General features: G+C 39.3%; 1 protein-coding gene across 1 annotated transcript in view; it reads left to right on the top strand.

The window, feature by feature from the left end:
* Window positions 1–27021, top strand: part of LOC126470661 (uncharacterized) — a 328353-nt gene that overhangs the window by 162999 nt on the left and 138333 nt on the right. Inside the window, exons 6-7 of the mRNA XM_050098652.1 lie at window positions 7846–8032; window positions 10204–10251. Coding sequence (XP_049954609.1) covers window positions 7846–8032; window positions 10204–10251 — 235 coding nt within the window. The remainder of the gene's footprint in view (window positions 1–7845; window positions 8033–10203; window positions 10252–27021) is intronic.

Below are 27021 nucleotides of genomic sequence, written 5' to 3'. Positions count from 1 at the left end.
AACTGAGTTTTTCCATGTTTAATCTAATTCCCATCTAATTTTTCTAAGGTACTAATGACAGTTTGAGGAATTTAGTTAGTACTGTTAGTTTTAATGATTACAGATGTTGTATCTGCAAATAAATCTGAGTGGCACTCAATATTAAGCAGCATGTCATTTATGCAAAACACAAACAGAATGAGTCCTAAGACCCAACCTTGGGATACTCCTTGGGAAATGGTTTTTCATTGTGGAGCAAAATTTCCCCTCTCTGATGTTATTATCACTCTTTATCTTTGATTGGTTAGGTGGGACTTAAAACACTGTAATATAGTGCCCCTAATTCAATATTTTTCTAGAGAATAGCAAGCAGTGGTTCACAGTTTTAATGATGACTCTAGGAATATACTACACTCCCCTAATAGCTCACATAGGGATCACGAGATAAGATCAGAATAATTATTGCATGCACAGAGGCATTCAGTCTGTCATTCTACCCACACTCCACACTTGAATAGAATGGGAAGAAACCCTAATAACTGGTACAATGGGACGTACCCTCTGCCTTGCAGCTCACGGTCATTTGTAGAGTATAGATGTAGATATCAAACGCCTTTGATAGGTCACAAAAAATGCCAGTGGCATACAGGCAGTTGTTTAGAGAGGAACCACTTTTGTGTACAAACTGATTGCTAGCAGAAAATGTGCCTTTGTGAAACCCATACTGATTTATGTGAAATTGTATTAAACTTTTGTATGAAATTTGAATTTGTACTGTGACAATCTTTTCAAATGTTGTTGATAGTAATGGAAGAAAAGAGATTGGGCAGTAGTTTCCCCATATATTCTTTTGTCCCTTTTTTGAATAGAGGTTTAATTATTGCATACTTCAGAGTATTTGGAAAGCAGGCTTCTTCAAAGGACTGATTAACTGTTGTGGATAGTGGCCAGATAAGTGTTTTAGAGACTCCCTTTAACACTTCTGTTGGCATTCCATCCCATCTTGCTGATGTTTAACTTTTTACTGTGAGTATGGCATTTTCTATATATCTTTTGCTGTAGTTTTTCTGAATGTACTCCGCTGTTCACCTTCAGATTCCTCAGTGCCAAAGAAATTTACCTTATCTGTGTGATTTTCTACATTAATGTCTCATACATTTACATTTATAAAGACTTCATTGAAGAGCTCTGAAATTTGAGCAGGATTTACAATACTTTTGTCCTCCCTCTTGATTTTGGAAATTTCATGGCCTCTAACTGTAGTGCCTGTTTCTAGCTTTGATCACTGGCCACAGTGCCTTTGATTTGTTTTCACTATCCAGAATAAATCTATTATTTACCAGTTCTTTTACTGCCTTTACAACTTTCTTAAAAATATTTTTGTAATTTTTTTATGTAGGTAACAAATTAGGACTTTTGTTATGTTTCTGTTTCCTCTGTAGCTGTCTATTTCTTGTACTAGATGCTGGTATTCCTTCAGTAATCCACTTTACTTCACTTCATTTTTTTTTAACAGTAAGGGGGAGTTTCATTAAAAGTGTGCAGGAAGTTTTCCAAGAATTTTGAAAAAAATTCGGATTTTGTAATTGCTATTTTCTATAGTCCACTGCATCTCATTTAATTGGTGGAGAAATAAGTTCAAATGTTCTGTGCTGCACTGTTGTTTGGTTACAATGATCAGAAAGTCCTAAATCCAAAAACAAAACTTATTTGTCTCCTTGTTACTATAATTATTTAAAATATTATCCATATGTGTTGCTGACCATTCGTTCACAAGAGTTAAATCAGTAAAATTAGTAAGGAAACCCAGTTTTTGAATCGTGTCAATTATTTTGTTGAGTTCTTGACTTCACTAGCTAAATCTACGTTGAAATCAGCAGCTATTATGACTCTGTTCTTGGTTTCTTTGTTAGTTTCTGCAATAGACTCTGGAATTTCGAGAAAAATAATTTGATATTTTTGTACCTGAAATTCTATACACTGACAGAATTACAATACTGTGGCCCAGCTGTAAACAGCAGATTTCAAACATACATTCTTTATTAAGAGAATCGAAATTGTATCTTTCTTTATCTTTCATTGACCTTTTTACAAGTATGCAGGGTCCTCCTCATGTTAATTACTCCTACAAAAGCCACTGGCAACATGTAAATTTCCAAGGTTATTTAAGATTTTGATATTCTCATTTGTAAGCAAGTGTTTATTCAAGCAAACAACTTCGATATTTGCCCTTTCTGATAGAATGATTTGCAATTTGTCAAGTTTTCTGTCTCTGCCATTTGGATAGTTTGCAGTTGATCATTTATATTTAAATGCATTAGGAATGCATTTTTATTGTTTTGAATATCCTTATGAGAATCTACTTCAAAAGGTTGTTTATGTACTTTCATTTCAACCCTTGTTATTCATTTTTACACCCCCACCTCTGTGGGCTAGTTCCCCTTGTTAACCATAACTTTACAGATATCACTGTACAGACTACTGAATGCTGCTGAGCCTATCTATTTAGATGTAGCCCATCTCATCCTAAACATTTATTACTAATAAATTAGAGTCAATGAAAACTGCACTATGTCTGTTGCACTGCTGTCTGATGTGGTTGTTTATTCTGCCTATCTATTTATCACTCACCGATTTTCTGTGCAGGATACCTTCTAAAAGTTAAATTTGATGCTGGATACACGTTTGTCATGATCATGATCAGATTTCATGCTTTATTTATGATCTCTTGTTAACTGTTGTTTTGAAGTGAAAACATGTTTATAGTTTTCACTGCGATTTACACACACTTTGTTCATTACTAAGAAGTCATTTCTGGTACTTCATTTGTCACTTTTTTTAATACTTTTTTTCCTTTTTTTACTTTACTGCAGTCCACTTACATTCACTTGTAAGTTCAACATATTTTGAATTACTTTGTACCCCTGCTTTGTGATGATTATCAGTCTTCTCAGTTTGCACATCACTTTTAACACATTGAATTCAACAGTTTTTGTGGCTATAATCTGTCACTGTTTCCACGAGTCCACAACCTTTTTCTTATTTAAAAGTTTTGTGTTGTCTCACTTCAAGATTATTGTTTCTTTTCTGAGAGTTTTGACGTCACTAATTACGTGATAATTTTGTCTTTAGAATTTATCGCATTCAGAAAGACCTTCACATTCCTCACAAACAGGGTCACGAATGAGAACTAGATGCATTTATGAATTTCAAATTCACATTTACACACCTGTCATGTAAAAGAGTGTTGAAGTAAAATGCTCATTAATATGCACACCTTGGACAATTGGTCAACCTTAATACACCTCAGTTTATTGGGCTGACCTAGGAATATGAGGCAGTTTGCGTGGATGGCTATCTTCTTACTATCATGTGAGTTCCATGTAGAACTATCTTATTCTAGTTTTCAGGGGGTGGTTCATCAGGGAATGGTAGCATCTGAAAATTTAGAAGGCACGCACCTAACTTTTCTTGAAGACCTCATCTGAAATTTAACAACACAAATAGACATTCTTGCACAACATATTTTTTCTCATAGTACCAGAAGAGCTGTATTTGAAAAGAAATCGCCACTTTATAGCAAGAAATCTATATAACAAATAGGGGGAAACTTGAAATCTATTGTAGGCCTACAGAACAATACACTTCTCACTGATAGAATACCACCTTTTCTTTCAGGCTATTTTGTGATTGAAAATAAATATACTAGCCAACTTCACTAAGAGTCAGTCATACATAAAACACTCAATTTTGGTGGTGGTGTTAAAACTAACAGCTTATTATGTAACTATTACAAAGATTTATATGAAAATAAAGTGGTCTAGGAAAGAAAGAGACAGCTGGAGAAAAAAAGATAAGATTGAGCTGTGAAGCATACAATAGTAATGATAGTAAGGTGAGTAACAGAGTGATGGTATAACAAAAGTAAAGAGAGTACAAAGCAGTTGCATAGAGATTCAGGAAGCCAACTACCTTTACTGGCTTTCAAATCCCTTTGATTGGTAGAGTACATCCAGTTACATTTTCTGTGCTTAATTGTCTTTACTATCTGTAAATGCTGATGGTGTAAAGACCAGCTGAACTGTAGTAAACGTGGCAAAGCTAGTTATGGAACTAAAATGTGTTTGTGCTAATTGCTCATGTGGTCACTTATCAAAATTGTATTCGGAAGTCTGTGCAATTTCTAAACAATTGTCAGAAATTTTATTAAGTAGCATGACTGTTGGTAAACGTGATACTTGGTGACATTAATATGAGACTGAAAAATCCAGGATAAAATACAAACAATGAAAATTAGTAATGTTAGCCACCCACTATGAATTTGAGGTGTTTGGGCATTAGACACAGCAGATATAGAAAATAGAATCCCCAGGTGTTCGATCAATGTCTTCCCCTCAACACACACACACACACACACACACACACACACACACACACACACACGCAGATATATATATCATCTTTGTTTTTATATATAATTTTTCCCACGTGGAATGTTTCCCTCTATTATATATATATATATATATATATATATATATATATATATATATATATATATATATATTGTGTGGATGTTTGTGTGTCTATCAACCTGCCAGCACTTTCGTTTGGTAAGTCACACCATCTTTGTATATATATATATATATATATATATATATATATATATATATATATAGAAAGATGGTGTGACTTACCAAACGAAAGTGCTGGCAGGTTGATAGACACACAAACATCCACACAAAATTCAAGCTTTCGCAACCAACAGTTGCTTCGTCAGGAAAGAGGGAAGGAGAGGGAAAGGAGTCATTCCAATCCCGGGAGCGGAAAACATTGGCTTTGCACTTAGTTAATAACAATTCCAATCATGGATGTCAGTTTCTCAGTGCACGACTACACTGTGAGATGTTACTGATGCACTCTCTGTTGTTTGGTTCCATTAGCAGTTCATTTGAAACTTTCAAACAGATGCACTACACAGTTGCTTCAAGGCAGCTATCTGAATTGATCAGTAGCATACATCTCTTAGTAATGGATAAAGTCAAGTATTTTGTATAGCTATTTGTTTGTCTATCTATCAGGTTCCATGAGACCAAGAAAGCCACAGCAATTTGGTCATGAAATGAGTCTGTACATAGAACAGAATGCTGATTAGAAAATTAATAAATGAAATAATTAACAAAAAAGACAAAATTTAAAAGAATATACAGATAAATAATACGTTACAGAAAAAAGTTGTCAACTACTGCAAGAAACTCTTGTGCAGAATAGAAGGTGTGTGCCAAAAAGAATCCTTTCAGCTTGAATGTTGATATGTGGGGCTTATCACTCAATTTTTTTCAGCTCTGCTGAAGCTTATTGAAAACAAAACTTGTTGGATAATGCACAGCTTACTGTGCAGTGCTTAAGGAAGTGTTAGCCAAGTGTGTATCATTTTTACGTCTAGTAGCTGCTTAATGATATTTGCAGTTTCTTCTGAATCAGGCATTATTGTGAACAACCAATCCCATAATGGAATGTATGCACAGGAATGACATATTTAGAATTTCGAGACACCTAAATGACAGCCTACATGAAGTTCACTAACTTATGCGGTAGAGCAGTCTGACTGCCCTTTCCTAAGTAGTTTTTTACCCCTAAGAACATTCTTAAAGGATGACAGGGTTGCACCAAAAATAACTCCATAGTGATAGTAGTGTGAAAGAAACAAGCTTTGTGTTTCAATGTTAGAGACAGTGGCGATCATTCTATAAGTGAAGATAACAGCATTCAGTTTTTGCACAAGATCTTGAATGTGATACTTCCAAGAAAGTCTTCCACCTGCTCTCAGTCCTAAGAAATGAAAATGGTAGACTTTACTATTTGACCTACATTGAACAATAAATGTTCGCATTTCCAAGAGTTCAATATCAGAAACTGTGGGCATTGTTTTTTGTTACGGTTTAAGTGTTAATTTGTTCCCTGAAAACCATGTGTTGATGTTACTGATTACCCTATTAGCTATATCATGTATGTTATGCTCCATATCTTTCACAATAACACTTTATTCTTCTTCTTCTTCTTCTTCTTCTTCTTCTTGCACTTATGACCCACATCAAAGCAGGGTCAGCAGGGTGATTAATGGATTTGGCATGGTTAATTTTAAGGGATGGCCAGATGCACCCCATAACCCCCAGGATGGAATATGTGTACCCCAACTGTCTTGTATCATTCATGTGAGAGTGATCAGAAGGTTTTTAAATGTCTGCAAATCATATAACTGAAGCAGAACTTGCGTACCAACCTGGTATTCACATATCAGCCTTTTATTCATCTAGTGGCATGTGGGAAACTGCCTAAAAACCACATCCAGGTTGGCCAGGACCCTGACCCTCGTTGTTAATCTACCAGGCAGAAGATTCTGTCTGAGTTGGCACATACTTACCATCCCAGAAGTGTTGCTTTAACATGCATGGCTATTGAGGCAGGCCCGTAGTAACACTTGTCATCTGCAGAGAGAAAAGTTTTTGAACCACTTGTTGTATTTAGTGGCAGATCATTGATACACACGTAAAGAAAAACGTTGGATCCAGAACAGATATCTTTGGCATCCACCTCTTTACATTACCCTGTCAGATTCAGACCTCTTCCCTGTTGACAACCTTATGCTTCGTATTTTGCAGTATGAAGTGAACCATTGTTGTGCTTTTTCTTTAATACAATAATTTTCCAACTATGCAACAGTATTGCGTGGTCTGCACAATCAAATGCTTTTGCCAGGCCAAAGAAAATACGTACTGTCTTCAACTTAGAAAGAAAAGAAAAGACATTATGCCTGATGGAAATGGCACGAACACCGCAATCGATTGATACCTCCTCCACATCAGTAACCTCACCACCACTCATACAGCAGCCTCTCCAAATATGGGAGGTCTCTTTGCCAGCCCCTGTATTAACTTCTGTCATTTCATGGAGGAAGCGCTAACTAAATTGTCAGCTATGAAGCCAGCTGGGCTGAATTGGAAAACTTGCCGTGTGTTTTGATTGCAGAAATAAAACGTATCATACTGCACAGTTTTTTATAAAAAACAATGGCGCTTTTGTGATGGAGGGGTCTCGCCACTAAATATTTAAATATTTCTTGGGGGGGGGGGGGGGGGCGCAGAGAACAATCCTGGAAAGTTATGTTTCAAAAGTAACCAATGCTATTTTAAGATGCACAGATCTTTATCATCTTATTTTATATTTGGTATTGTGCTTAATATCTGCTATTAAAAGAAGGCACAAAACATATTTATCCTGTTAGAGATCTGGATCATAACGAAAGAGTATTTGTGCTGTGTTGCACTGATAATTGAAAATGTTGAATATTTCTGTATTTGAATGACATATGATGAACCGTTAACCTCTCTAACATAATTTCTGAAGATTGGCATCACTAAATTGTGATGAGACAAAAGAACCAGTAAGTAGTTGATTCTACCAGATTACTTAATTTGATTTTTTAAATGCAAGAATGATATGAAACATTAGAGAAACAATTTGAATTTATGTAGTAGTATTATCTGTCACTACTGCTACTGCTCAGTTCAACATTTTGTCAGCTATAAGTAGTTACGTGCATCTTTCCTATGAAGTCTCCTTCTGTTTTTCATTCATGATGGTCTACAAATAAGACTAAATGATTTGGACCACTAAATGATGGTTCGATTAAAGTATATATTTTTTGTTTTGCAATAATTAAATTAAACCAGAGTGCGACAAATATGAAAACAAGACCTCAAAGGATAAAATTTACGAAGAAAAATGTTATAATGTGTAATTTTTCTTATATTGTTTGTTAATACAAAATCTGAATGATGCAGACAAACATTAAGTATTTGCTTGTAGGTTTCCTGCTGAATGTACGTAAGTTGAAAGATGTTGTTGTTCATGATGATGATTATGATGATGATGATGAGACAAATAGTGCAATCAGCAGTGGCAGTGAGCGTGAAATAGATCCTCTGGGCGAAGAAACCGAAACGGCTCCTGAGGACGAAGGGAATGAAGAGGACAGTATTACACGTTGTGTGTGGTAAGTCTTTTTCATACATATTCAATTGTAGACAATCTTTCATTGAATTTATTGTGCTGCATTGCAAATAAACACATTATTTAATTTTTGTTACACATTTTTATTTTTTTCGCCATCTCTTCATCAAGAGACAAAATTGTCGATACAGTACCAACAGTATAGCAACAGCAATTTTATTTCTGTCAAAAACTAAAGCTTTCCTGTTGCAATAAATCATGTAGTGTCCACTACAGTGGATGGCTGTTAATGGTCACTTCTCTGAGTTGGTAGTCAGTCCTGAGGCTGCAAATGCACTCAATCCACTGCAGCTGTCACTCTCTTCTGGTGTTGTGCCATACATACATTTGCAACCTCATGTCTGACCGAAAACACCAGAGAAGTGACCCTTAAAAACTGTTCACTGCAGTGAAAATTGTGCACCACAAGGTTAAAAAAAGTGAGCAGTCGTACTTAATAAATTGGGGAAGGCACACTATTTTGTTCAGCTCATTGTATTGTATTTTACAGAGCAGGTCCAATAAACAGTTCAGAGAGGTTTAAACATAGTGAGTTTATACATCACACACATTACCTTATCTTTTACCTAGTTGTTGGAAAGCTGTCTTAGGAAGTTGTTTGAAGTGTGTATTCATAATGGTATTCAGATTGCTCCACAGTTTTTCTTTCTTTCTTTCTCTTTTTTTAAAATTTTTTTTTTTTTTTCAATTTCTTTGTACCGATTAACTGAAATTGAATACTAGCCTTAGTTACTACTAACTGCCAGAGGTAGCTGCTTCTGCCTTCTTACTAACGTTTACAGAAAACTGTTTCTTCAGTCCTCTGTGGAGTTCAATGAAATTCTTTCTTTGTTGTGATTAGCTGCTATACTTACCAAAACTAAACTCTTAAACTCCATCTGAACAGACCTCAGAAAGTCCAATGGTACCGACCAACCACCGTGTCATCCTCATCTGATAGGCGACATTGGATGCGGATATGGAGGGGCTTGTGGTCAGCACACTGCTCTCCCTGCCATTGTCAGTTTCATTGACCGGAGCCTCAAGTAGCTACTCAATTGGCCTCGCAATGGCTGAGTGCAGCCCGCTTGCCAGCAGCACTCAGCAGACTCAGATGGCCACCCAACAGCACTTAACCTCAGCGATCTGACGGGAACCGGTTTTACCATGGCCTCAATGCTGTTGGCTGCTGTACTTACTACTGCCTTGTAAATTTGTATGTTTGAGGATTCACAGTGATTTATGCTTTTGCTGTTGTCTTCTGTAGGAGATGTCTTAACAGTTTTACAGTATGCAAAATTTTTAGAATGAAGACAAATTGCTGTGAAGTTGAGGAACCTCTATGTGAAAATTTATAGTGCTTCCCAAAACCAGATTCACAAGCACAATCTTAATTTTGGAACAAATTACTGCCTGGCCACACTATCGGCGCATGGGCAAGAGGTAGAAACAGTAAAATTGGGGGAAATAATTGATGAATATTATTTTGTCAGTTAATGTCAATATTGTAATAAGATGAATGGTATTATTATGAAGATTTACTCGATACAGTGGGCTGTCATTTCATGTCACTTCACGTGTGAGGACAGATATTTTCTTTCTCATTGTTACTTCCGCAAAAATAAATAAATAAATAAATAAAAATAAAATAAAAAATTTTGGTTAATGCTGCTGGAAAATTGGTGGTGACCGCTATGCATAAAAGTAGCAATGATAGACTGGATGATAGATACACTAACAGCCCATCATATAAAAATCATTTCATTCTACCTACTTCTGAATTTCTTAACTGCTGTCAGCAAAAACCATGCTTCTGAAATTGCCCTCAAAACTCAGATGCACCTTCTGCTCAAAGAACAGTAAAATTGACTTCATGCTGTCTCCATAGTCAATGAAAACAGATTCAAAAGTAATCTCTCTTGATATACCTGAGCAGAACAGTTGCTATTTTCATTTATTTAGTGTAACAAATACTGCTCTCGGGAAGAAATGGCATTTTGTATTTTTCCTTTTAAAATGTGAAAAACATTCTGTGTTAGTTTTTACTTTTCTATTTGGAGATCAAATTATGTAGCATTTTTATTGTTACTGAGATTAATTAAACCAAATATTTAAACATTACTTAACAGTGCAGTGTCCAAACCTGACCTCTGACATAATGTATTGATTTTGCAGCAATTTCCAACATGATGATGGTTACATGATATGCTGTGACAGATGTTTGTAAGTATAGCACCGTGTAAATAAATTATTATATAGCTATAACATGCATGGGTCTGTTCTCTTGTTCATTATGAAACCTGTAAGATTGAAATTAATTCCTTTTTAAACACTGTTGATACAGGATGGAGACATTTTCAATGCACAGAAGGGCCATAAAAAAGTGAAGTTAAAAGACCAGTAAAAATGAACGATGTGTATATTTTGCAGTTAGAGACATTGCTGCATCCTTGGTATTTGTGTGATGTGCTAAAATTGACCAGCCATAATTTGTAGCCCTGTCAAGCTTAAGAAGTAAGCTCGGGTCAGTAATTTTGTCTCAGAATCTTGCCAAATTCCTAGTTCAATTTTTGCATTTGGAAGGGGGGAAAAACAGCTGAAATTTGTTGCTAGTTCACGTTTATGACAACAAACTGTAAACAGCACAAATAACTACATAACATAAATTCTAAAATGGAAATAATAAAACACAAGGAAAGGTCACTACTCGCATGTAGTTGATTGATATGGGGCACATACACAAATGTAACACCACAGAGATGTTCATAGCTTTTGATATACTGCTCTTTTGTGATACACACCCACCCATGGCTGTGGTAACACTCATTTCTTTGCCACACATGCTAGTGACCATAACCTGCCAAAACCTCGTGTAAAACCCTTTGTCAAACAGTTCTTATCTCTGCACGTGATCTGTGCAACATCATGTCTATGAGAGATGCTGTAGTGATGGATGTTTGCATTTGGGTTGCTCTCTCTGTGTGTGTGTGTGGGGGGGGGGGGGGGTGTTTGCATATGTGTTTTCATTACACTAGAAAAAAAGTTGAAGCTCAAAAGACAGATGTCTGTACTAGTATGGATATCTGTGTGTCACATACACTCCTGGAAATTGAAATAAGAACACCGTGAATTCATTGTCCCAGGAAGGGGAAACTTTATTGACACATTCCTGGGGTCAGATACATCACATGATCACACTGACAGAACAACAGGCACGTAGACACAGGCAACAGAGCATGCACAATGTCGGCACTAGTACAGTGTATATCCACCTTTCGCAGCAATGCAGGCTGCTATTCTCCCATGGAGACGATCGTAGAGATGCTGGATGTAGTCCTGTGGAACGGCTTGCCATACCATTTCCACCTGGCGCCTCAGTTGGACCAGCGTTCGTGCTGGACTTGCAGACCGCGTGAGACGCCGCTTCATCCAGTCCCAAACATGCTCAATGGGGGACAGATCTGGAGATCTTGCTGGCCAGGGCAGTTGACTTACACCTTCTAGAGCACGTTGGGTGGCACGGGATACATGCGGACGTGCATTGTCCTGTTGGAACAGCAAGTTCCCTTGCCGGTCTAGGAATGGTAGAACGATGAGTTCGATGACGGTTTGGATGTACCGTGCACTATTCAGTGTCCCCTCGACGATCACCAATGGTGTATGGCCAGTGTAGGAGATCGCTCCTCACACCATGATGCCGGGTGTTGGCCCTGTGTGCCTCGGTCGTATGCAGTCCTGATTGTGGCGCTCACCTGCACGGCGCCAAACACGCATACGACCATCATTGGCACCAAGGCAGAAGCGACTCTCATCGCTGAAGATGACACGTCTCCATTCGTCCCTCCATTCACGCCTGTCGCGACACCACTGGAGGCGGGCTGCACGATGTTGGGGCGTGAGCGGAAGACGGCCTAACGGTGTGCGGGACCGTAGCCCAGCTTCATGGAGACGGTTGCGAATGGTCCTCGCCGATACCCCCGGAGCAACAGTGTCCCTAATTTGCTGGGAAGGGGTGGTGCGGTCCCCTACGGCACTGCGTAGTATCCTACGGTCTTGGCGTGCATCCGTGCGTCGCTGCGGTCCGGTCCCAGGTCAACGGGCACGTGCACCTTCCGCCGACCACTGGCGACAACATCGATGTACTGTGGAGACCTCACGCCCCACGTGTTGAGCAATTCGGCGGTACGTCCACCCGGCCTCCCGCATGCCCACTATACGCCCTCGCTCAAAGTCCGTCAACTGCACATACAGTTCACGTCCACGCTGTCGTGGCATGCTACCAGTGTTAAAGACTGCAATGGAGCTCCGTATGCCACGGCAAACTGGCTGACACTGACGGCGGCAATGCACAAATGCTGCGCAGCTAGCGCCATTCGACGGCCAACACCGCGGTTCCTGGTGTGTCCGCTGTGCCGTGCGTGTGATCATTGCTTGTACAGCCCTCTCGCAGTGTCCGGAGCAAGTATGGTGGGTCTGACACACCGGTGTCAATGTGTTCTTTTTTCCATTTCCAGGAGTTTATTAACAATCCCCAGATTATGTATCAACCAGCTACAGGTGCATATTGTGACTTTTGGGAAGGAAGAGGAAGGTGAAAGCTGGCTGTATTCAGTGATGGCTTTATCTAAAAGAGAGAATAAAGCATCTGATCAGCAGTGAATTTGATTAAGATACTCAGTCTGAAGAACTACACATTATGAAACTGTTAACCCAGATAGGTAGTCAAAGATCAAAGATCAGAATCTAACAGTGGTAGTGAGGAAATCTGCAATAGAAATTGACAGTGGCTCTGAAATTCAAGTTTAATTATTTCAGAAAATATTTAGTTTTAGTTCATTTAAAATACTCTACTGGAAAGACAGAATGCTTAACTTTTGAATGGCGTAGGTCACTTTTCTGAAATATATTGATTAGGTTACGGATTTTGTGTGTGTGACGAACTGTAGTGCTCACATCAAGTAATTGTATTTTCTAACTATAAGTGCCCCAATGAAAAGCAATTACACCAATGAAATCAAAACAATCAAAATAGAAATCTGAATAATAAATTCCATTAAAATTAAGTCTAAATAAGAATTTGAGTTTCGCATGTAGATGTCGCATGTCAACAGATAAATGTATTGAAAATTAGATAAAAATTAACAAAAAAATTTGGTTATGTATGGGAGTAGAAAAACCGATAGGAAGAATCCATCATGCTATGTCACACACGCTCACTGGGTTGCATTCTGGATATCTGAAAAACACTAAGAGCCACAGAAATTTTAAAAAAGGAGAGGGTAAAGATGCTTCAATGAACACACAAGCGGATCCATGTTTTTAAAGCTTTAACCAATCTCTTACTGGGTGGGCTGGATGATATAAATAAAATCATGGAGCTTGTGCAGTTTTCATACTGGTATACCTCTCAGAAGATTCGAAATTTTAGCTAGAGGACTGATGGCACAGTGGTTAGCACCCTGAACTCGCATTCGGGAGGACAGTGGTTCAAATCCCCACCTGGCCATCGAGATTCAGGTTTTCCGTTACTTTCCTAAATCGCTCCAGGCAAATGCCCAGACAGTTCCTTTGAAAGGGGCACGGCTGATTTACTTTCCCATTCATTCATAACCTGAGCTTGTGCTCCATTTCTAATGACTACACTGTCTACAGGACATTGAACTCTGATCTTGCTTCATAGCTGGATCCAAAAGTGAAAAGTGCTCTGTTACTGACTCAGTACTGGTGTGAACTCATAGTGCTGCCCACATGACAACCTTCTTACTACTGAAAGGTTTATTTAGGAGAACTTGGAGGAGCCAGGTTTGTATATAGATGAAAAGATATGTAGGTTTTGGTGAAATCTCTCAGGAAGTTTGCAGAACATTGCTCAAGTTGGAACTCTGTCTTGCAAACTGCTGTTGTCAATAATATAACTATCACCTCAGGGGGCTCACCACTCTTTGGCAGGTTCATGCTTGGCTACAACAAGGCCCCAGCCTTCGCAGCATCTTTTCCCTTCCATGCTGCGCATCTGCCCTCATGCTATTCTTTTTTCCCTCCCTTGGGGAACATGTCTTGGATGTTTTTAGAAATGTGTTCTGCATTTTCAGCAGCAGATATCAGAACATTCTCACCACTGTTTTTCGTTCCTTTTTTCTTTCTTCTTACCCCTTCTCCTATTCTTCCTCCGCTTCGGTGCTTGAGGTTCCTCTTTTTCTTCTTCCTGCCTGTGCATTCCTGAAGGCCAGCCCACCTGTCTGACATGTAACAGGTGACTGGCTAAAGCGTAATTCCCAGCCCCGGGTCAATAGGTAGGGTTCGCACATACCCCCGGGTACAGGCCATGCCCAGGGAGGGGTGATTGCCTGAGCTGCTACCTTGCCAAATTGCCAATTGGTCCCTCTTGTCAGGTGTTAAGGTGGTGTGAGCTGAGGTGTGAACTATCACCTAAGGCAGGTGCACCCCATTCTGAGGGGGGGGACCCCAGTTGAAAGGAGTGTGCCATCATAGACGCTGGCAATCATGGGGGATTCTCTTGCAACTCATCTTCTTCACACTATGTCTACTAAATGCCAGCTGCACCATGGTTTCTCATGGTTTCAAGTACTTCAGCAGTCAGTCTGTGCAACAGTAAATCCATTTATTATTCAGAAAGGCATTGGTGCAGTTGCCAGTCCTGTGAAATACTGCTCATTTATACAATGACACTTTGCTTTTGGAGACGACGTCTGATTCTCAAGCCCAACAACTGCTTGCAGCTTTGCTCCTCTAGAGTTAAACTATTTGTGTTGAAGCTCATCACACACTGAGTTTTTCGTGTGGTGTTATTTACACTTGGCTGCTCGGTGGTCTGACCAAGGCAGAAATCCAAATGTACTTCTCTGATCAGGGCGTCACTGCAGTCTGTTGGATGATGGAAAAGGTAGATGCGTCCTTAGTGCCCACACGCACTCTCTGATGTTTGATAGAGTAGTACTTCCCTCCAAGATCAAAGCAGGCTATGAAGTTATCACAGACCGATTGTATATTTCCATCCTGATGCACTGCTACCAGTGTCATTGTTGACAACCACACACTCATGTTCCATCAACACCTGGCCAAATGTGGAACCTGTTGTAAGGATGCTCACAAGGGTGATTGTCCACCACCTCCCTGCTGCATCAGTTGCAATGGCAACCATGCAGCCACATCCCAAGATTGCCCCATGTATCTTGATGAGCGGGCCTTTCACCAGATCCTGGTGAAGGAAAAGGCGCCTTACACTGTTAAGACTCTCCATCCAACAAACATTTGACTCATCATATGCCACCCACAAAGGCTCCAAGAAGTCAAACAGAGGCAAACAGTCTTCTCCTTCTCCAACTCAGAGATCCTTTTGAATGGTGTCACCATGTGATACCCTCATTTAGCCTACCTCTGTGTCACCGGTGCGCACTGCCAATCGTTTTTCTGCCCTGTACTCCACAGACCAACAGAAGGAGAATGCCGATGCCTCTGTCGATCTCAGGGAGCAGGATCCTTCAGCCTCTATGCCTTGTCACAGTGTGTCTTCGAAGGCTGGCACTTGGCAGCCGCCGAGGTAATACCCCTTCATTTTATCCCTCCTTCTGTTTCCTTGTCATGAGTCTCCTCCAATGGAACATTCGTGGCCTTAGATCCAACAATGAGGAATTGCGGTTGCTCTTTGAATCGCAGTGTCCATGTGTTCTCTGCCTCCAGGAAACAAAATTGCATCTTAATGATCGCTTTGACCTCTTGTATTTCTTTCTGGTCCACTTTGACCTTCCGCCTGAGGATGGCATTCCATCTCATGGGGAGTCATGCTGCTCATCTGGGATGATGATCGTAGTTGAAACCATATCCCTGACTACCCGGCTTTGAGCTGTGGCAGTTCGCATTTTCCTTCCTCACTTCACTTTTTCCCTTTGTACCGTTTACATCCTTCTGTCAAACGGTATCACCAGGGCATATTCCTCCCATGTATTGGACATCTCTCTCACCCCTTTCTGCTGCTCGGTGACTAGTGAGCACCATCCCCTTTGGGGTTCTTCCAGAACCTGTTCAAGAGGTGCCACCTTGGCTGACCACCTCAATCAACTTAACCTCATTTGTCTTAACACGGGAGCACTCGCATTCCATTCAGACTCCACGCATACCTATTCCCATTTGGACCTCTCCTTCTGTGCAGTGCCCAGCTTGCCCATCGTCATCAGTGGTCCATTCTCTCTGACACATACTCGAGCAACCATTTCCTGTGTGCTATCCGTTTGCCAACTCTTACCCCACCGATGTGCACACCCGAATGACAGCTTTCTAAGCCCAACTGGAGGCTTTACTCCTCCCTGGCAACCTTCGATTTTCCATTCCACGCACTTCATTTTTACTGTGCTGTGTCCCAGTCCCTTTGTGGAGTGAGGTGAACTGAAATGCAATTCGCGCACACAGATATGCGATGGCAAACTGCATTTGTTATAAACAGATGCATGCGCAGTGTCGTCGCATTCTTCAGGATAGCAAAAAAGCTAGCTGGATTTCATTTACTAGTTCTTTGAACAGTTCCACTCCCTCTTCCATCGTGTGGGCCCATCTCCGACAGCTCTCTGGGACCAACGTCCATTTCCCAATTCCTAGCCTGACTAAAGCAGAGGATGTGATAGTGGACCTGTTACTGTCTCCAACACCTTGGGTCACTATTTCACAGAGATTTCGAGCTCCACTCAGTATCACCCTGCCTTCGTCCATCGGAAATGTGTGGAGGACACTTGGGCGATATCCTTCTCTTCTCAGAATTGTGAGTGCTACAATGACACCTTTACTATGAGGGAGCTAGATAATGCTCTCACTTCATCGGTACCCTCCCATCCCTTCGTGGGAACAAGCTCTGGGGAATTAAACCACTCCCAACGGTTTGGTCAGCCTCTTCTCGCCTCTCTCGCCACAAGATCAATTTAGTTAGGGTACATACTGGGCACTGTCTTTTTAGCCATCACCATTTGTTAAGTGGTGATCCCCATCACTTTGTGCTCATTCCCCTCAACTTTTGACAGTTCACCATTTCCTGACAGAATGCCCTTTCGTTAACCACTTACATTCTCAGTTACGTTATGCTGCCTGAATTATCAGCCATTTTAGTGAACAACTCGTGGGCTGTCGACCTTGTTTTATTTTTTATCTATTGTAGCATTATGGTGAAGAACATTTAATCTTTTGTTCAGGACACTCGTTGTCTCTATGGCGTATTTTATGAACTTTTCTCCAAGTCCCTGTTTTTAGCTGCCTTTCCGTCCATTGATTGGGTTTAACTTGTATCCATTTTTAACTCCTTTTTTTGTCTTCATGTTCTACAGTTCTGACATGAGCGCATATGAGCCGAGCTGTTTTGTGCCCTAAAACAAAACAAAACTAATAAAACAGTAATATAACTATGCAATAGTGCCATCTTTGTGAACATTGAGGCATTGCAGAAGGTAGTTGGACCTACAGTTGCACTACCATTGTTGAAAAGTGCACATTGGATGTATGCAGAGAGGTATATGTCTAAGATTAACAAGAGCTTTTTAGAACCAAACTGATGGAAGCATTGTTAATAATTACGAAAATGTGTCCTGACGATATAACTCTCATGTTGGAAGCTACATGGTACTAAGTCACAGAAAGGGGACATCGACAATGTGAGACAGATCACTGGAAACCATGTTATAAATAAAGTCACATTCTAGAACTGGTACTTGGTACAATGATACAGGGACGGGGAAGATATAAAGATTGACCATCGTTTTTACTAACTGTACTGAAAATTTGTGAAAGACTTAGATTGCAATAAGTTAACCCACATAATCCATTTCAAAATGAGGCATGGATCCCATCGTCTGTAATTGTATAAAATAAGCAATAGACAGTCACATATATGTGGATGTAAGAAGCCAGTACACCAGGACATCGTGTATTACAGTATTCTCTAAATATTAGATTAGATTAGATTAATACTTGTTCCATAGATCATGAATACGACACTTCGTAATGATGTGGAACGTGTCAGGTTAATAAAAAATGTCTGTACAAGATATTACATTACACAAAATATTGCATGACACTAATGTTTAAGTTGGTTTTTTTCCCCTCCCTTAATTTATATCTAAAAATTCAGCCAATGAGTAGAAGGAGTTGTCGTCTAGAAATTCTTTTAATTTATTTTTAAATGTTGGTTGGCTATCTGTCACGCTTTTGATGCTGTTTGATAGGTGACCAAAGACTTTTGTGGCAGCATAATTTACCCCTTTCTGTGCCAAAGTCAGATTTAGCCCTGCATAGTGAAGATCATCCTTTCTCCTGGTGTTACAGCTATGCACACTGCTATTACTTTTGGACTGGGTTGGATTATTAACAACAAATTTCATAATTGAATATATATACTGTGAGGTTACTGTGAGGATCCCTAGATCATTAAATAGATGTCTGCAGGATGACCATGGGTGGGCACCAGCAATTATTCTGATTACATGTTTTTGAGCAATGAATACTTTTCTACTCAATGATGCTGTAGATGTGGACATTCAATTTTTTCTGAGAAATCATGATTTCTGGGCAACTATAATTAGCAGTGCCAACCAGATATCCTGAAGCGAACTCCTGTATTTAGGCACAAAGGTATGCAAGTATCTGTACCGTCAAGCAGCCCTCAGAAATATGTATTTGTTAAAGCTGTTGTAAGCAACAAGGGAACAGGCTGTATAGCTTAATGACTTTCAGAAATACAGCAGAGTTATTTTCATGGTTATAATGAGTACCAGAGTATAAAGATTTTTGCAGAAGAAACAGAGGTTGAAGAGATGATTGTTGAGAGCTCAGATAGGACACTACTACAGTGGTGAAATATAGTTGCCCGCAACTCTCATACGGTTGTGAAAATGATACAAAGTATAATGTTTTATAACAAACCCTTGTCCTTGTTCTGAATGGTTAATGGTAGTTCTGATAGAGGTGATTAAACAGAATGCTACTGTATGAAATAGGAAGTAGTTTTTACTGAACTCTGTATGTTCCAGTGCAGTGATAATGGCAGTGTATTAGGTTTCTATAATGTCTACTAGATAATGTGACAGTCAGTTATGTATGTTGAGCTTCTTTTTCAGAATTTTAGTATAGCAAGGAATATTCCAAGTACACATTTGGACAGGTCTTATCCACAGACATTTTATTTGATGATATGTGTCTCTGGCATATTTCCCTTGTGATTACTTAATTCCTTCATACACATTTAGCAGTAGTTGGTGCTACAGAATGTTTTCTAACAAGTATTGTTACAGTATGAGACAACATTAAATTTCACACAATCAACTTATAATCATCTCAGTAGAAAATACAATGTCCACAGGACATACCAAGAATTCAAGTTTAAACCCACAAGACTTCTTTTCCTCTGGTATTCCAGACATAATATTTAGGGAGCACCTGTAAATTCTAACATAAGTAGATGTTTCACTAAACTCTGACCATTGTCCAGGAAATCCTGTTTTAGTATAGACATTAAAAATTAATTTTTTCTGTGGCAATATGGGTAGAAGACATGCAAACTTCTGTGCACAGTATTGGTGTCTGCTTCACCCACCATACAGGAAACACATTGACATATATGAAAATAGCCATAAAATGAATTATTTTTCTCAGTCTGCTGCATACTGTACTTGCTGGTTGTTAGGAGATAACTTTCATTGTATACTACTGCAGCAGCAGCAGTGCAGTATGACTTAGTTCCCTTTTCTCTTCCAGGTAAGGATTACTTACAGTAGCTACTAAGTAGTGAGGATATGGTCAGATAAAAAACAATGAAGTTGCTAACTTCCATTGTATATGTTTGGATCTTGCATGTAAATTTGTGGTGCAGTGAGAGTAATCTGCTATCAGACGTTCCATATAAAGTGTATGTCTGGTTATGGATGAGAAATGAAATGAAAGAAAAGGAGATGCTGTAACTTCGGGCTGTTTCACTTTAAACTATATACACAGGAATGTTACATGTACTGTCCTCCTTAGATGGGTGAAATAAATTGTAGTATATGTTCACTGAACAAGGTGGCGCTGTGGTTAGCACACTGGACTCTCATTCAGGAGGACGACGGTTGAAACATGCGTCCAGCCGTCCTAATTTAGGTTTTCTGTGATTTCCCTAAAGCACTTCAGGCAAATGCCAGGATGTCTCCTTTGAAACAGCACAGTGGACTTACTTCCCTATCCTTTTCTAGTCTGATGGGACCAATGACCTTGCTGTTTGGTCCCCTCTCCCAAACAACCACCAACCAACCTAGTCTATCTTATTATTTTTCTAACTTTATCTGTTATAAGCTGGAGGTTGAAAGTTTGCAATTAATTGCAGAAATCATCAAAGGCTCACAGTTACTATTTTATGACATGCTCACTGTATTGGACATTTACATTTTCAGATGATTTTCGTATATTTATGTAGTCATACCAGAAATATCTGACCACCATGTGTAGTTGTATCACTTGTCTCATAGAAGGTAGAGCTTGTAGTTAATATGAAACTTCGACACAGCAGAATACGCTATTATGCAAATCTCATTGCTTTCAAACTTGGTTGGGTGATTGGGTACAGATCATGTTAGTCCTGATAAAAATGCCTTTAGAACTATTTAAGATGCTCTACTTGAAGGAGAAAACATACATAATGTCCACCAACTCAAAGCAATCTGCTAACAGTCTCATTTTGGCCTTGAGACAGAGTTTAACACTCTGGAACATCAGGAGAGGTCCATTGTTGACCTCGCCAAAGAGTTATGCAGTATATTATTTCTCACACTGTGACTCTGTGCATATTGCTTAAACGAATTTAGGACACTACCTCAGTTGTGTATAAACCGATGTTATTGGTCTAGGATAATAGTATGTGGTTTTGTGGCTTTAAAAATATCTGTATGTCATACTGTAATCTCCTCTCTCCTTCCTAATTCCACTTATTGTCTACAATAAGCAAAGTCTTTTATGAAAAATTTGAGAGGAGCGAAGGTTGCAATAAACTTTTTAGTTTACTTAGCTTCTCGTGTAGAGTTAGCCCTAGTTCTTCTTGTCTAGGGGGTCTGATTCCTGAAGCTGAAATTCTCACATTTTAGGTCTTCACGGTTGAATTGATCTAAATAAATTTGAAGGTTGTTGCTGCAGATTTTTTGTTGTTATTTTACTATATTTTGTTGTATTTTAGTATATCGCACAGTCTTTTGAATTTTCACATTAACAAAGCCGAAATTACATTGTTCGCCCAAAATACAAAAATACATCCGATCACAGCAGAGGCATGCTTACTACTCCCGCACTCTGTGGTAATAACAATATTCCAGACGGTTTAAAAGTTTTCTTGACAAATGAATTTCTATTAGTTTCCATTATTATTTCATAAGTGAATCCACAAATAAACATAGTAAACAGTAATAGATTGTGTAATTAATAATATAAAATTTAAGTGTGCCAAATAATTCATAATTTCAAATGTTTCTAATTTTTTTTTACTGTACATTCAGAGCTAGTACTTACCGAATGTAACATCAAAAACAAAGTAATTAGTTTTCATAAATTTTAGCTTGAAATATAACATACTGTGTATTAAATTATATGAAAGTTTTCAGAAAAGCAGCTGAGATAATATTGACCTGTCCAAAATTTGAAAAATAATTCTAGTATCAACAACTACTGTTGAGGAAAAGTAATGCTAGAGGAGGATGCCCCACTACAGTACGATATTTCACTGAAGATTTTTTGAACACTAACATGTATTGCCATATGCAGAATGTAGCAGTGACTGTGCTAAATTGTGGTTCTGGTTCTTGCAATGGTCATATGGGTTTCTTTTCTTCTGAATAGGGGGTTACGAGGACAATTTCACCACTTAATCAAGATGGTGCCTACTGAAAAATTCAGTGTGTAACGTGCGCATGTGGAGCACACAATACTCATTAAAACCTGTACTATGATAAGTGAATGGGGGTTGACTTAACAAGACAGGATTTTTGTATAGATATTGACCGCGTGTACCTGAATGGTGGCTAATCAGACTTACACCCACTCTGTAATAACAATGATACGTCAAGTAAGTCCGAAATGCAACTACACGTCAGGACGGACAAAAAAACAACACAGAAGATGCTACCAATTTGTTAATAATACGGTCGCCAGCCTAATTAGGCATTTACTGAGTTTCTTCCCTGTACAAGTTGGCAGATATTCGTGCAAAGCAACAAGTAGTAACACTGCATAATATAGTAGAATTTTAGAACCAGAAAATCTATTGAACTGATAGTTTCACGTTCTGTACTGATATGGAAAAACCATAAATACAAAACACTACACTATAATGTATACTACAAAACTTCGTACTGTCTATTGATCTGATTAAAATCGGGCATAGGTTACCCTAGAAACAGCACTTTCGAGTCACACACACAATGTCAATTTTGATAAAGATAAAACACTGATAAATTTTGGCTTTTATATTGACTTTAACTTTTGCTGGTCAAATCAATTTAGAACACTTCAGAATTCAAATGAATAAAAAAAAAGGGGGGGGGGACCCTGAAACTGTTATGATCACTGTATTAAAAAAATTAATTACTGACATCATTATGCGCTCAAGGTTTCCAATATATGAGTTACTACTCTCTTTATCTTATTTCCTGCTTATTTAAATACCATTATATCTGTCTCGAAATAATTAAACTTCATTACGAAATCAATATTAAAGTTGTCTTCCAACTTTGTCAGACCTTCGTTATTCATTTACTGGTTCATTAACAAAACAGTTCTTTAAACACCATTCTTACATAGTTAGGTCTGCAAGTAATTATTATTAACACAAAATTTTAATTTTTCATCTCGGGACACTCGGATTGCACAACATTTGGAAAGGACCCTGTCTAGGTTAGTTGTGAGGATAATTAAATGATAGGAAAGTTCTGGTAAAATTTAAGTTGTTGTTGAACAGTATGGAACAAAAGTAACACTGGTCCATACGAATACAGTACTAAAAGTTTCAACCTGTTTGTATCGATGCGGCGGCACAGAGCACACATACAACCACAGCTATGGCTCTTGACGTACCGGCACTTTATTTCTTCATAGCGTCGCAATACTTTTCCGTTTAGTGCGTATGGAATTTTGCCATGTTGTATGGGCGTTGGAACGGCATACCCGAGGCTCAATGAAACTACGTCTTCCAGGAGAGCTTCCTCGATCCAGAACGTGTTGCTCAGACCAATGCCAAACTCCAACTACTACTCGTGAGCCCGTTGTGCCGTGCAGCGCCCGTGCGCATTTTCCTGCGCTCACCTGCCATCCACCTTTTACCGCTCCCTTACAGACAGGGTATTAACCCGAGGTTTTGCATTCTACATATCCTAACACATTGCCTACGTATGGACCAGACGCACAGTTACAATTTTATATATCTTACAACAGTCTCAACATTTGTTACATTTCAATTCTATTACAATATTGCTTGACATTTGACATAAACATTAATATTCACATTGAAAATTTGTTTACAGTTTTCTTAACACAATGGCATGAAACAAAAAAGAAATGAAATCAGAACATCGATTACACTAATTTATCGAAAAATCAAATGGAAAAAAAAATTACTTATATGTACAATAGTACAGCGTTGTTGTTGTTACAAGTGACACAACACTAGTAAAAAGTAGGACACTATTATGCCAATCCAAATATCTTGACAATGTTTCTAGAATTGAGTACATGAAAAGAAGCACACTTTTGTCACTCCCTGGAAAGTTGCTGGCAAACTACATACACCCACCAAGGACTGGAATTCCTTGCACAGTGTAGGAGACATAATAGAAGTAGGCTGCTGTAGAGATGGTCTACCAATTTTGTCGTAAGTGTCTTTATTAGGGAAACAGTGGCACCAGAGTCCAACTGCAACTTGTCTTTTTTTCACCACTTGTAAATGGACGAAAAGTGTGTTTGCCTGCCAGCGTATTGCGGGGAAAGCTTTCCGCGATGCTGAAGTACTAAGTTCATCTCGTGCCTGAGTGAGTGCCACGGCCTGTACAGTGTACACTTTACACAAGGCTATGGTCACCGCACACTAACATGACAGTGGCTGTTATCTTTGCCTTGCCTACCATGTAGGAACACGACTTGAATGTGACCTTCATGTCCACATTGAAAGCAACTAGTAATACGACAATGACAATTTTTTCGGTCATGCCCTGATAAACACTGAGAACATGGTTATCTCTCAAGAGTTTTGTAACACACTCCATGTGCTACAAGGCTCTAAGTTTTTACTTCTAACAGTATTACTGTTTCTATTGTTTGAGCTGTATTCTGAACTACTTAAACACTATAACATACATGAGCCTGAGTGTCTACCGCACTATGAACAAAAGAAATAAATGGAACTTCAAAATCAATCTCTGTTGAGATTCCACTATAAATAGTGCAGTATTTTAAATCAGGGTCAGGCAGTTTTAGAATTGCAGCATGAATGTGTGCGTCAGATACATTCTGTGTAATGGCATTATGTCACTATAGTTAATTCCGCATGAACATTTAAACTTACAATATCTTGTGAGACCTCCCAAGTTCTGTTATCCTCGTAATGACTGTCTGGGCAGGTTGCTGATTTGCAGGAAAAAGCAGCAGCTATGTGGATTTGACTATCAAAATATTTATCTAACAGATTCACATTGTTGTCACATGTGACTTTCTAGGAAACAGTTCCTCCATAGAGTTTAATACAGAGGCAATACACTTTGGGACCAACAGTGGACAATAAGCATTGTGCTCTATACCTGTTACTTTGTAGGGAGCAAAGTGTGCCTCTAATTGAACCCCGTAGTGTGATCGTTCTTTGCCTTGCTGTGGTACAGGAAAAATTTTAGAGCAGCTACCGGCGGCAGTACTGTTTGTTGAGTAGTGACATCAATTGGCTAACAGTGAGCAGCAGGTGTTTTGTTTGCTGTGCTTGAAACAGTGCAATTTTGGTTAGAGATATTTTCTGTGGCAGCCCAGTCATGGTGAAAAATAGGAGACAAATTATATCAACAGAATAAAACAAGAAACAGCAAGAAAACTGTGCACAATTTCTGCACAGGCAGATATCTGGTGTGAATAACGAAGAAATTAAATCCTGATCATCATTGCCATTTGTTTTGACCAGGCTACTGTGGGTTCTTTGATTGCTCTGGGAGAAGGCTCATCAGAATAGAACATGTGAAATGTTAGTTCACTTTATTTCATAAATGAATGAAAGATTTACTTACGTGTGATTTAGTTCTTTACCAAAGGAGTATTGGGTAATTTACAACTGCCATAGACTAGCAGAGCATTACTTGATGCACTAATTAACAAACTGTTCTCTTGAGGTACAATGTTCAACATTTGGAACTTCAACTGTCATTGTCCTACTTAACAATGTTGACCAGTGTAGCTGAGTTCTCGAACTGGGAATACCTCTTGCGTGCTCAGCACTATACGAGGTGCTATCCAAAATTTTCGGGACTGGTGCTACCATTTGTTGAAAACTTTTCCTTTGGACTAATAGTCACAATCACCCTCAAAGTAGTTCCCACCCACATGTACACACCGGTCCCAGTGCTTCTGCCACGTTTTCTGGATGTCCTGTTCTTTGAGGGTGTTTATCACTGCCAACGATGCTTCTTGAATCCTCTCTAAAGTATCGAACCAACGGCCCTTCAACTTGAGTTTCAGTTTTGGGAATAGCACAACGTCACAAGGTGCCAAATCTGGCGAGTACAGTGGGTGGGGTACAACCGCCATGTTGTTTTTTGCCAAAAAGGTCCTGGTGAGCAAAGGCGTGTGTCAGAGCTCATTGTCATGATGCAGCAGCCAGTTCCCTTGATGCCAAAGTTTGGGCCGTCGTTGCCGCACGTTTTCATGGAGCCATCTCAAAACATCACATTAGTATGTGGAATTCACTGTTTGGTTGGATGGGACGAATTCTTTGTGCACAATTCCCTAGGTATCAAAGAAAATGATGATCATGCTCTTCACTTTGCTCTTCACCTGTCTCGCTTTTTTGGGTCTTCGAGAGCCCAGGCTCTTCCACTGGGACAATTGTTGCTTTGTCTCTGGGGTCATAATCATAAATCCATTTGAATCATTGCAAGGATCTCCATAGCACTTTTCCTGAGATTTGCACGGAATTTGATACACATGCCCTGTTCTGTTCGCAGATCCATCGTAAAATCGCCACACACCAAACACAGATTATTACAGAAATCACTGTGGACATGCAACACGACCCCCCAGCTGAATGCCACTCCACACACTGACTCATCAGATATGCAGCTTTTGCCACCTAGCGGTGCAAAGATCTACTACTCCTACTTTCCAGATTGCAGCACCAGTCCCAAAAATTTTGGATTCCATCTCGTACTCACCTCAGCATGAGGTGCTGCTGTTGCTGAGAGGGAGGCGTGCTCATCTGGAGCACGCCCCATATGTTATTGCTAATGGCTGTGGTATCAATTCGCGTTGCCGACTTTGCTGTGACACTGCTATCTCTGGACAGTACCACACAAGTGGTCAGTTCTGCTTTATCCAGTTCTTCAGCTGATTTTTCCCTATTACTTGATTTAAATCCAAAGTACTTTTATGGAGTTGGTACTGATTCTAGTGAATATCTAGCACGTTACAGAGAGAACAATGATTTCTCAATAGTTACTGTCTTGTCTGTCTCTCCTTTTCTAGGATGTTGTATATTAACGGCATTGTTCCACATTTGGGAAATTGTCTTCTTTCGCAAACATTATTTAAATAAGAAACTTCCTGGCAGATTAAAACTGTGTGCCGGACCGAGACTTGAACTCAGGGACCTTTGCTTTTTGCGGGCAAGTGCTCTACCAACCGAGCTACCCAAGCACGACTCACACCCCGTCCTCACAGCCTTAATTCCGCCAGTACCTCGTCTCCTTCCTTCCAAACTTCACAGAAGCTCTCATTCTAGAAACATCCACCAGA

Source organism: Schistocerca serialis, chromosome 3 (genome assembly GCF_023864345.2).
Source record: "Schistocerca serialis cubense isolate TAMUIC-IGC-003099 chromosome 3, iqSchSeri2.2, whole genome shotgun sequence".
Lineage (NCBI taxonomy): Eukaryota > Metazoa > Arthropoda > Insecta > Orthoptera > Acrididae > Schistocerca > Schistocerca serialis.
This window is presented reverse-complemented; position numbering and strand designations above follow the sequence as displayed.